The following is a 12,025-nucleotide window of genomic DNA, read 5'->3' on the forward strand; positions in this document are numbered from 1 at the left end:
ACGTATAAACGTAAACTAACGCATAAATCGATGTATAGCGTAATCGCAAATACAGCAATCAAACAATCAATAAATTTAACGTATTTAATTGACACTATTTATTCACGATGTCCGCAACCAGTATGCTGTCCCGCACATCTCGCTGGCTCCGCAGAAAACCAGCGCCGTTGACACGCCTGTCGTGTCAGCTGCATTGCTGAGTGGAGACCATTTCAGCCTCTCATTTCTACTTCTACTGTTTTGTTTTAAGTCTTTGTATTTCTATTTCTGATGTTTGTAGTGATGTATTGGCTGAATAAATGAATTCTATTCTATTCTATTCTATTCTATTCAATCAATCATTATTTATTTGCAATAAAACATAACTAAATGCATGCAAATGCAATCAAGCAATGCAAAGCAATTCTAATCAAGTCATAATTATATTCATTTTAATGCTGACGCGAGAAATGTGCGATGCTTGCATTGTACAATTATATTGTATACTATTGAAGAAAGAAAAAAAAACACTCATATATGTATATAAATATTAAAAAAAAAAAAATAATGTACTAATCTAGTTTTCAAAACAGTCTGAATTGAAAAAGGTAGCAGATTTAAAGAAGAAGGAGTGAGACTGACATCTAGGAATTGTAGTTAATAGAACACACAAGTATGTTTGAGTATACACTGCAGGTGGTGGTGCAGCGTCCGCTCTGAGTCAACCCTCAGACCGGAATGTCCTAAACATATGACTAAAGATAGAAAATTAATCCCTAATTATAACACTACTTCACATACAGTACTAAGTGGTAAAGACGGAGATGTTCAAGTTAGGAATGACGAAAGTGGGCAGACTATTAGAAGAAACGTAGTACATTAAAAAAAAAAAAAAAACGCGGCACAGCATGGCAAGTATTTGAATTAAAACTAAATTGACCTATTATTTAAATTAAATGATAATTAATATTAACTAATTAAATAAATCAAAATAACAAGGAAGGGATGTAGTGTATTGATGTTCCTAAAACCTGTCTCAAGCGCAGACGTCAGGACCTGAGGAGTGGGAGGCGGCAGTTGCCGATAGACCACCACACGGAGTGCAAGGCTTGATGGTGCGTTGTTGAGCCAGTTTTGTGTTTATAGTGACGAATAGAGGAATCTTACAGAAAGTATGTAAAATGATAGAAAATTTTGGGACAATTTTTTGTCCCTTGTTTTTTTTCCTAGATCGAGAGGGCTCGTAATTCTGAGTAGGAAAACATAAAATTTACCTACCTTCGAAAAAATATTTTTGGTGATTGTTCTCGCGAAAATGCCCTCAAATTCGTTTTGACTGTTCTCAAAAAGAATCAGATTTGACGAGGGAAAATGCCCTCAAATTCGTTTTGACTGTTCTCAAAAAGAATCAGATTTGACTTGAGGGAAAGTAGTTCAAAGGCCGGAAAAATATGTACCAAGCTCAAAATAAGATCGAACTAGATCGAAAACTACTATAATAGGTACTAGAAGGATTCAAATGAATTTGTGTTGTGACAACCGTCTTTGTGTTGTGACTCTTTTTATGTAACAGCTACGGACATGCTTCTTGTTGCCTACTGGGTCTTGTGTGTATGTGTAGGTGTTGTCTGCGTGTGTGTATACCCCGGTACTCCCCCGTCGCTATCAACATGTACATATTGACGTTACCAAGCCATGCCACAGGTCGCTCAGACGTCCGCTCGGGACTTTTTTGCAGACTTCATAATGTTTATTTATATTCAACCGCTTTATCGACTGATTGAGTCATTACCGACGGGTCAGTCGTACAATTCAGCTGAGGTCTTTATACTCCGACAATAAAGATTAATTTTGATTAGAAACCTACTTATTATTGCTATAGTTAAAAATGTGTTTGCAAATCACAGCGCGGTATATAAGTTTAAGTTGATATATCTCCTGCAGTATCTAACTATCCATCTCAAAGTGAGTTAAGGAATATTTTTAAAATGAAGGGTTACTTCTTTGTAATAACCGTATTTCTGGCTTTGATTGCCTCATCATTCAGTTCACCGGTGCAACATGAAGGTTTGTTTAATGCTGTATGTTATAATAGTCACTTTGAAATATGATTTATTTCATAGTTTGAGCATTTTATCTGCTATTAAATTATAATTATGATACACGTTAAAATACGTCTGTTATGTTATTTAAAACCATAAACATAGCTAATATTTTGTTGCTTGAATAGGTACCTAAGTGGGCTAAGTGGCGTAATTACTAAACTAAAATTTACTTATTGGGTTACACTTCAACCTTTTTATTCCATGATTCATGATTCATGAGTCCATGATTTAAACTAGATTTAGGTAAATTCATTGCTAGTGGTTCAGTGCTAAAAAGGAACCCTTATCTCTTCCCGTCTGTCTGTCACATTGCGAAATATCTCGAGAACTATTTATGCTATCGCGTTTTTTGCAAAACACCCAAATTACTGACAAATAACCAATCTTTTTTTTAGTCGGAGAATTGAAGCCTCTCGACTCTTTTCGTCCCGAGACAACGAAGGCACCCCGCATCTTCCGTCGCTCCACTAAGTGCGACTTCCAAGCTTGCGACCAGCTCTGCCGGCGGCTGAAGTTCCCTGGTGGCGCTTGCATTGGCGACAAGTGTGACTGCGACAAATTTTAAAGCGATAAAAATATATGTATATAGAATTATAGATTTAGAAATAAAAGTCTCACTCGCTATAGTACTCTGCGATGTAGCAGTGTTGCAAAAGCTCTCGAGACTCCATTGTGTACTTAAAGTCACGCTCAAAGTACGGACTAGCGTACGAGTACCTTGGTACCGAAGTTGAGCTTGACCCCCAGAAGGCCTTGCATGGCATGTGGATCAGATATGTCAGTGTAACAGCTGATTTAAAAAAATGGCATTGAAATATCCATATCGTATCTCAATCAATAACCCTAAATATCAGATGTATTTTAAAATTCGAATCGAGCCGCAAGTCGTTTTTGTACTTTCTGTTTCAAACACCCGCAAATCAAGGGTGTTCAGGCATCTTCTCGGCGAGCTCACTCCATCGTAGACCACGTCTTTGCCTTTGGCTAGTCTGTGGCCAAGAGTAAACCATTATAATAATAGTAAAGAAAAACTATCCGTAGCTATTCAACGCTGGAATTCTGTGAGCGTTTCGCTCTTTTATAAGTTTTTATTTTCGGGCCTGTTTTAATATTTATGTGATTTATTCAGGATTTATTTACCAATAAATTGAGTTAGTCAGTGAATTGCTTGTATGATTTACCACGCAATGACAATAGACCTGTGTGCATTATGTTATGCAGTGATCATTCGAGGAAAATTACCGAGATAATCCCATAAGCCCACCCAACGTTCTAGCTTTGGAATTGATCGTTGTTTACAAAACAATGTAAATTAATAATACTACAAATAGTGAATATTAGAGGCATTGTGAATTTTGTTACATCAGTGCATTTTTGCCATCTCCCGACATAGAAATAAAACTTTTAAAATTTATGTTTTGACTGTTAATTGTTAAATAATATTCATCAGGGTTGCTATGATCGAGCATCAACGAAAAGTGCATAAAAATAGGTAAATAATTTTTTCTTAATTTTGCCGAAATACGATCTATCAATTTTTTTATACTACGTTGGTGGCAAATAAAGCATACGGTCCGCCTGATGGAAAGCGGTCACCGTAACCTATGGACGCCTGGAACTCAAAGAGTGTCACATGCGCGTTGCCAACCCATTAGAAACTTGTACACTCCCTTTTGCTGTGTTAAGTACACAGCAAAAAGGAGTGTACAAGTTCCAAGAAGGCTTTGGAGGATTTGGTAATTTATCTTAAAATCGAACGATTTATTTAAATCGATCATTTGATCGTCTTACTTATGGCTGTATGTATCCCAAGCTTGAACTTACGAAATTATTTTAAAATATCAGCGCGCGCTGATTGCATTTCAGCGGAGATGACGCGACCCTGTGTAATTGGTCTGAGCGGAGGTGAAACACATCTCCTTAATAACTGCGATACTCCAATAGTGAGGAACCGTCTTCGATTCTTTATAGCTAGCTACCTAATAAAGTAATAAAAAGGTATTAGCAAAATTCCTTATAAAGATTTCGTAAAATGAATGTGTTTTTCAGTCTTAAAATGACTTATGTACCTACAATATAGGTAAGTAATTACATTTTAGATCTCACGCCTATAAACTGGAAAGATCTCAATGAACTCATTCGCCGTTTAAAAAACCCTCCTACATTTCTCACACATCGAAGAGGGCTATTTTTAATATCAGCATTATCTAATCATTATTAAATATAGTAAAATGATTGGAAAATAAAATTTAACCCTGCAACGATATTTAGTTCAAATGAGATTTAGTTAGTTTTTTTTATTGTACTATGTTTATTGAAATGAAATGAAATGAAATGAAATATTTTATTGTGTGTTGAGTTTAGGTTACAATGGTTGCAGGTCTAATAGCTCATAATGTTATCCTCCAAATCCTACCACGCTGGTATACACACATTAGTTCCACATATCTACTAAATTATTCAACTAAAAATTAAAATTATCATTATACACATATTAATCCTTATTCTAAATCATCATTATTATTGTCATTAAAAAAATCATTTAAACTATAATAACATTTATTTATCAGCCATTGCTTAGTCATTTTTCGAAATCTGCTGAGATTCTGGTCTTTAAACCTATCTGGTAACCTATTATACTTCGGGTGTCAACCGAAGACGATTACATATATTTACATGCAGCAGTACGCGAGTACGTACCATCCCTGTCACACATTTAGAGTTAACTTAAAAAGTTAAAGGAAACATATCTTCTTTCTCGCTCACTCCCTCCCCTACAACCAGCTCCCGGCCGCATGACGACTCCATTACGTGATTTTGTGTCATCCCGTGCGCACGCTTCACATTCACTATGGGAAAGAGAAAACGGTCCAGGTCCAGAGAAAGTGATTACAATACTATTCTAAGGAAAATGAAGAGATTAGAACGAAAATTAAAAGAAAGACGAGAACGTTCGGAATCACCAAGTTCAAACTCGTCAGGTTATAATGAAAATTATGCTTACGACCGATATTATGGCGTCTATACAGGTAAGCCATGTTGAAAACATTTTAAATTGTTATTATGCTGATAAGGTTTTGTTTTTTCAAGCGCTTGCGTCGCGTATCTTAGTTATATACGCGTACAGTTACCTATCGTAACTACTTATACCGAAATTACGCATACTGTGTAATTTCGTTTCTGTTAAGATATAAACTATTATCTTATGATTTTAACTGGTTAAGTGTAACTTCACATAACCTCAGATATTAAAAAATCTGCACGGGCACCTACCTTGGACCCAGTTGTGCATAGGTACCTATCTTGGACCTTGGAGGGATCCTAACTTGGACCCACTTTCTTTGATTGTACTGTAGGTATCTATCTTGAACCTACTTACGTATGTACATTAATTTAAGGGTAACTACCTTGTACCCACAACGAAACAATGCGTGTATTTTATGATCGATACTTAGGTATCGCCATCTAAATTATTTTGTCTGGTTATTATACCTACCTAACTTTAGATAGGTATCTCTGGTATTTTTTAGATGAAGACACATATGACCAAGTAATAAATCTAGAGGAAGATATTGGTGATGAGGAGCGCCCGCGCCCCACGCAGCTCGACCCTCCCCCGCCCCCGCCTCCCCCGGCACCTGCCCCCGCGCCGGCTCCGGCTACACTGCCGCCGCCGCCCACAACACAGTTACCATCAACGTCGCTGCCGGTGGAGGCCGTGCCCGGCTCATCATCAGCGGTCACCTTACATGAAGTTCAAGGCGCAGATGCTGAAGTGAGTCTAGACCCCGTCATTCTAGGTCTTTTAGGGGAAGACCCTTCAACTAAAAAGACTTACGGTACAAGCTTGCACAAGGACATTGCTCCTAGGTGGGCGCATATCCTCATCAACGGTCTGACGAAAGAATCTCAAGCCGATCTAATAAATCAGTATCCGCCACCTGAAAACTGTACCAACTTGTCATCACCAAAGTTGAACCCTGAGATAAAAGCTGCACTTTCCGAGCTAAGTGTTAAACAAGACCAATATAGTCAGGGTAAACAAACTCAACTTGGAAGCGGTCTTGCAGCGTTAGGACATGCTTTAAACTGGGCGGTCCAATCCAAAGATATTATCCCCCCAGATATAGTTAAATATTTAATTGATGCAGGAAGGCTTATATGTGATAACCACTACAGAGAATCGTTATCACGTAGATATGCGGTACTAAATACACTTAACAAGAATATTAGGGATACTGTTAAAGATACAAAAGCAATTTTGGAATACTTGGGGTTCGTGATAAATACCAAAAAAAGTGTAATGATACCAAATAAGACCTAAGGTTCTTAGGTTTCATTTTTGACACTAAACATATGATTATTACTTTGCCAGAAGATAAGAAATTACGTATTAAAAATAAAGCTAACGAATTGATGGGAAAAAGGAAGTGCACTATTAGACAATTTGCTGAATTCATAGGCTTATTGACCTCCGCATGCCCCGCCGTGAGTTATGGGTGGATGTACACCAAGCTATTCGAACGTGAAAAATTTCTTGCACTTAATTACAATGATGACTATAGTAGGCAAATGAAAATAGAATCATTTCTAGAGAACGATTTCTTATGGTGGGTAGATAAAATTGATTCATCCTTCTGCCCCATAAGAAAAAATAATTACCAGATGGAAATTTTTAGCGACGCTTTGAATACCGGTTGGGGCGTGTCATGCGGGGATCAAAGTGCAAATGGTCACTGGACCGAGTCAGAATTATACCTTCACATAAATACCCTAGAATTAAAAGCAGCATATTATGGATTGAAAATATTTACTAAAAATATACAAGGCTGCGATATATTGTTAAGGATTGACAACACCACTGCTATTAGCTATATTAATAGGATGGGAGGTGTACAACACCCCCATCTGAACGATTTAGCCCGAAAGATATGGCAGTGGTGTGAAGATAGGAATATATATATATTCGCCTCTTATATTAAATCATCAGAAAATGTTATTGCTGACAGAGAATCTCGGCGCATTAATATAGACACAGAATGGGAAATTAACCAACGTGTTTTTGAGCAAATAACTAATGTATTAGGTACACCGGAGTTTGACCTTTTTGCCAGTGCCCAAAACAATAAATGCACTAGGTACGCCTCTTGGAAATTAGACCCTTTTTCTGAGGCAGTCGATTCATTTACATTTAATTGGCATAACATACATTTTTATGCCTTTCCTCCATTTAGTCTGATCTCTAGAGTATTGGATAAAATTATTACAGACCAAGCAGAAGGAATTGTAATTATACCTGACTGACCTTCACAGCCATGGTACCCTTTGTGGTCTAGGCTTGTTATATCAAAGAAATATTATTTCGGTCCTGATAAATCACTGTTGTACTCCCCTTTCAGAACCTGCCATCCACTTCACGCGGATCTCGTTCTGGTGGCAGCGAAGTTATCAGGGACTCATTGATACACCGGGGTGTACCACAGGCCCCGTAGCCGAATGGCATTTCTCCGACGCCAAACGAAAGCGATACGCCGCTGGCTCTGTCGCGCCAATACGCAAGCGCGATAGAGATAGATATCTACTAGCGCTTCGTTTCGTGAGCGTTTCGTGAGCGATTGTGCCATTCGGCTAGCCACCCTGGACTCTTTAGATATAGTAATGGCTTCATTTTCAGCACAAACCTTAAAACAAAACAATACAGTAGTACAATTTCACCTTGGATTACATACTGTACACAAAATAACTTAAACTTATTAAAGGTCGCCAGTTGTCATGTAATATCCTTTCTCACACAAAAATTTAACGAAGGTGCCAGTTATAGTTCTCTAAATACACACAGATCAGCCTTAACGTGTGTTTTGGGTATAGATGTAACATCAAATGATTGTATTAAGCGATTTATGAAAGGCGTATACAGACTTAATCCACCTCGACCTAAATACAATTCAACATGGGACACAAGTATTGTGATTAATTATCTCGCTAATACGTACCCTTACCCGTATGATAATGCTTCACTACCTAGTTTAACTTATAAAACTTGTGCTCTTCTATGTATAGCATCTGCTCAACGAATACAGACCATTAGTTCAATTAAATTAAAAAACTTGACATTTCAGGATGATGCGATTATCATCAGAATTACTGAATTAATCAAAACGTCAAGACCTGGGGCTTGCCAACCCCTCATTAGATTGCCCTTCATCCGTGAAAACCCTAACATTTGTCCGGCTTTAGCACTTAAAACGTACGTAGAGAAAACTCAACATTTACGGAAGAATTCACTAGATGGGCATCTGTTTTTAGGAATTTGCAAACCTCACAAGGAGGTTGGAACCCAGACTTTAGCGCGTTGGGTAAAGAAAGTTCTAAAGAACAGCGGCATAGATATATCAATATTTGGCGCTCATAGCACCAGGTCGGCTTCGACGTCTGCCGCACACAGGTCAGGGGTCAATCTAGAGGTGGTTCGCAAGGCCGCAGGCTGGAGTGACACCTCCAATGTATTCCTCAAGTATTATTACAGAGAAGTTATACAAGTAAATCAAGATGACTTTTTTAATGCTATTTTTAATTAGTTAACAGGCTATTTGCGTTTATATATGTATTAACGTAATGTTAAGCGAACGATAAATGTAGAACCTTTGAGAAGTTTGAGATAATTCTTAAAGTACTTTATGATTAACTTACTTTCCCTTTTCGGAACGAAAATTAAAGAAAACTTGTTGATTTGAACATTTTGGTATTTGTATTCTTTCTAGATTAACTTTTGATTAAAGAAAATACTCTAAACATCTGCATGTAAATATATGTAATCGTCTTCGGTTGACACCCGAAGTATAATTAAGAATCAAACGAACTTACCTTGTGTTGAAGTGATGTTTGATTCCAATTATGCGAGGGTGTCAACCGAAGACGATTACAGCGTCCCAACCCTCCCATACCCAAACATATCTTAGTCAAATGTTCAAATTGATAACACAAAATCTGGTCTCTCTTAAATAATGGAGTCGTCATGCGGCCGGGAGCTGGTTGTAGGGGAGGGAGTGAGCGAGAAAGAAGATATGTTTCCTTTAACTTTTTAAGTTAACTCTAAATGTGTGACAGGGATGGTACGTACTCGCGTACTGCTGCATGTAAATATATGTAATCGTCTTCGGTTGACACCCTCGCATAATTGGAATCAAACATCACTTCAACACAAGGTAAGTTCGTTTGATTCTTAATTAAATATTGCGATGCACATCATATAAGTATTATCTGATGTCAACCTTAACCTTGCGCATGGCTTGAAAATTTTATGTTTGTATTGAGGACGAAGTTCACGTGATGATAGTTCCTGTGCAAGCTGAAACAATGCCTTATTCTTATATACAAACAAACAGACTTCCAGAATATATACACAGGGAGCTGTTAGAGTATGATATTCTTTGAAATATTCCTGACAAGAATCTAGTCTTTTAAGACGAAAAATGGCTCTGACACATCGTTTCTGAATCAATAGTACCCTTTCCTTGAGTGGATAATTCCCCCATATTACAATGCCATAACGAATAGTGGAATCTACATAGTCATGGTAAGCAGTAATGGCTGCTCGTATTGAAATTAATCTACTAACTTTCCTCAGAGCAAAAACAAATTTATTCAGTTTAGAACATATTCCCTCAACATGAACACTCCAATTACAATGACAATCTATATTTATGCCCAAAAATTTTGTAGATTGTACTTCTTGGATTGTTTCACCCTGATAGTGGACGTCCAGTGTAGACTACATTACTTTGAACACATCGAAATTGAATATACTTAGTTTTATTTATGTTCACTTTTAAATTATTCGCTGATAACCAGTCTACTGTCGAATTCATATAAGTAGATGTCGGAAGTATTATTATGAGAAAAAAACTATTATTATAAAAAAAAAACTATTTTACACAATGTATACTTGGTGGTGGAGTCAATAAATACGTTTTTCATTTTTCGTTTTCATTTTTATTATCGGTGATCTCTCGAGCATTCCTGAATTCTCCGGGAACGGGAAAACGGAACATTCCTACGGCACATCGCTACGCTCGTTCCGTCATACGTTAATGGAAATGGTATTTAATATTCATGAGATATTCTTAGGGTGAAAATTCGGAGTTTCACTTTAGCATATGGCTTGACAGACGTAAGGGGCAAATTAACAGATGTAACAGTCACTTGACAGTGATGTTGTTTGTGTTACATTGTTAATTTCATAAACAGCAGAGCTTTAAATGGAAACATTCACTGTTGTGATTCTGTAATGTAACAGAGTAATTAATTTAATTGTATAAGTAAATACCTACATTATGTCGATGTTTTGTATCGACATGCTATTTGTTGAATTTAGAAGACGGGAAACAAATGTGAAGTTGAAATGCATATTATTTCTGCTTTTGTTTGCTTTTATATTAATTATTTAGTTGACTTATTCGTAAACTGATAATAACCTAACCACAAAATTAAAATTTTGAAAAAACCCCCGACCGCGACCTAGTGGACCGATTTTCATGAAACATGACTAAGAACACTCCCGACTAACTCAGCTTTCAGACAAAAACAACTAAATTAAAATCGGTTCATCCGTTCGAGAGCTACGATGCCACAGACATACACACACACAGACAGATAGACAGACAGACAGACAGACAGACAGACAGACAGACATACACACAGACAGACACGTCAAACTTATAACACCCCTTCGTTTTGGCGTCGGGGGTTAAAAAAGAATATACCTGAATATATTCAATTATTCAGTCAAAAATAATATTCAAATAAATCCAGTTTTATATATTGTACCTATTCTAATCAATTTTCTACGATGAAGCAGTATTTTGTTAAAGCTTTAGGAGTTCAAGCCTTACCTTAGATACCTACCTACCTACCTACCTACCGATTTTTAACTTCTGATTAGCAGAAACGTCTGCAATCGATGCCACTAGGCTTAGAATAAATTTAAAAGTGGAAAATGTCTGCCTTGGGTGAGACTTGAACTCACGGCCTCTGGATCGATACTCCAGCGCTCTGCCAACTGAGCCACCAAGACTTCAATCAAGCCAGCGAAATTTTCCACTACTAAGGTCAATGGGACCCGTAGCGACATCTACCGTAAGAGTGTTAAACTTCTTAAACGGCAACCGGAGTTCCAAGTCATATTGGAAATTCACCAGTTATGATGCGCTAACCATGCTAAATTTTTTACTTCTGATTAGCAGAAACGTCTGCAATCGATGCCACTAGGCTTAGAATAAATTTAAAAGTGGAAAATGTCTGCCTTGGATGAGACTTGAACTCACGGCCTCTGGATCGATACTCCAGCGCTCTGCCAACTGAGCCACCAAGACTTCAATCAAGCCAGCGAAATTTTCCACTACTAAGGTCAATGGGACCCGTAGCGACATCTACCGTAAGAGTGTTAAACTTCTTAAACGGCAACCGGAGTTCCAAGTCATATTGGAAATTCACCAGTTATGATGCGCTAACCATGCTAAATTTTTTACTTCTGATTAGCAGAAACGTCTGCAATCGATGCCACTAGGCTTAGAATAAATTTAAAAGTGGAAAATGTCTGCCTTGGATGAGACTTGAACTCACGGCCTCTGGATCGATACTCCAGCGCTCTGCCAACTGAGCCACCAAGACTTCAACCAAGCCAGCGAAATTTTCCACTACTAAGGTCAATGGGACCCGTAGCGACATCTACCGTAAGAGTGTTAAACTTCTTAAACGGCAACCCGTCCCAGTCTCACCCAAGGCAGACATTTTCCACTTTTAAATTTATTCTAAGCCTAGTGGCATCGATTGCAGACGTTTCTGCTAATCAGAAGTTAAAAATTTAGCATGGTTAGCGCATCATAACTGGTGAATTTCCAATATGACTTGGAACTCCGGTTGCCGTTTAAGAAGTTTAACAC

The 12,025-nt window shown here is 37.6% G+C and overlaps 2 protein-coding genes across 2 annotated transcripts; both read left to right on the plus strand.

Moving 5' to 3' along the window:
- Nucleotides 1-1,888: 1,888 nt before the first annotated feature.
- On the plus strand, nt 1,889-3,248 carry LOC125228808. The gene is made up of 2 exons (XM_048133493.1): nt 1,889-2,046; nt 2,480-3,248. The coding sequence occupies exons 1-2, from the start codon at nt 1,968-1,970 to the stop codon at nt 2,647-2,649; spliced, it is 249 nt and encodes an 82-aa protein (XP_047989450.1). The 5' UTR covers nt 1,889-1,967; the 3' UTR covers nt 2,650-3,248.
- A 1,676-nt stretch (nt 3,249-4,924) lies between these two features.
- On the plus strand, nt 4,925-8,876 carry LOC125228878 (CASP-like protein 4A1). The gene is made up of 3 exons (XM_048133577.1): nt 4,925-5,113; nt 5,615-5,859; nt 7,484-8,876. The coding sequence occupies exons 1-3, from the start codon at nt 4,936-4,938 to the stop codon at nt 7,574-7,576; spliced, it is 516 nt and encodes a 171-aa protein (XP_047989534.1). The 5' UTR covers nt 4,925-4,935; the 3' UTR covers nt 7,577-8,876.
- Nucleotides 8,877-12,025: the final 3,149 nt, after the last annotated feature.

This window comes from Leguminivora glycinivorella, chromosome 8 (genome assembly GCF_023078275.1).
Source record: "Leguminivora glycinivorella isolate SPB_JAAS2020 chromosome 8, LegGlyc_1.1, whole genome shotgun sequence".
Classification (NCBI taxonomy): domain Eukaryota; kingdom Metazoa; phylum Arthropoda; class Insecta; order Lepidoptera; family Tortricidae; genus Leguminivora; species Leguminivora glycinivorella.

Bases quoted from the DNA above. Each gene is read 5' to 3' on its own strand.
- LOC125228878 (XM_048133577.1), top strand. From the start codon at position 4,936: ATGGGAAAGAGAAAACGGTCCAGGTCCAGAGAAAGTGATTACAATACT. The intron at 5,114-5,614 runs GTAAGCCATGTT...GGTATTTTTTAG, and splicing joins ATATTATGGCGTCTATACAG to ATGAAGACACATATGACCAA. The intron at 5,860-7,483 runs GTGAGTCTAGAC...CTCCCCTTTCAG, and splicing joins TTCAAGGCGCAGATGCTGAA to AACCTGCCATCCACTTCACG.
- LOC125228808 (XM_048133493.1), top strand. From the start codon at position 1,968: ATGAAGGGTTACTTCTTTGTAATAACCGTATTTCTGGCTTTGATTGCC. The intron at 2,047-2,479 runs GTTTGTTTAATG...TCTTTTTTTTAG, and splicing joins TTCACCGGTGCAACATGAAG to TCGGAGAATTGAAGCCTCTC.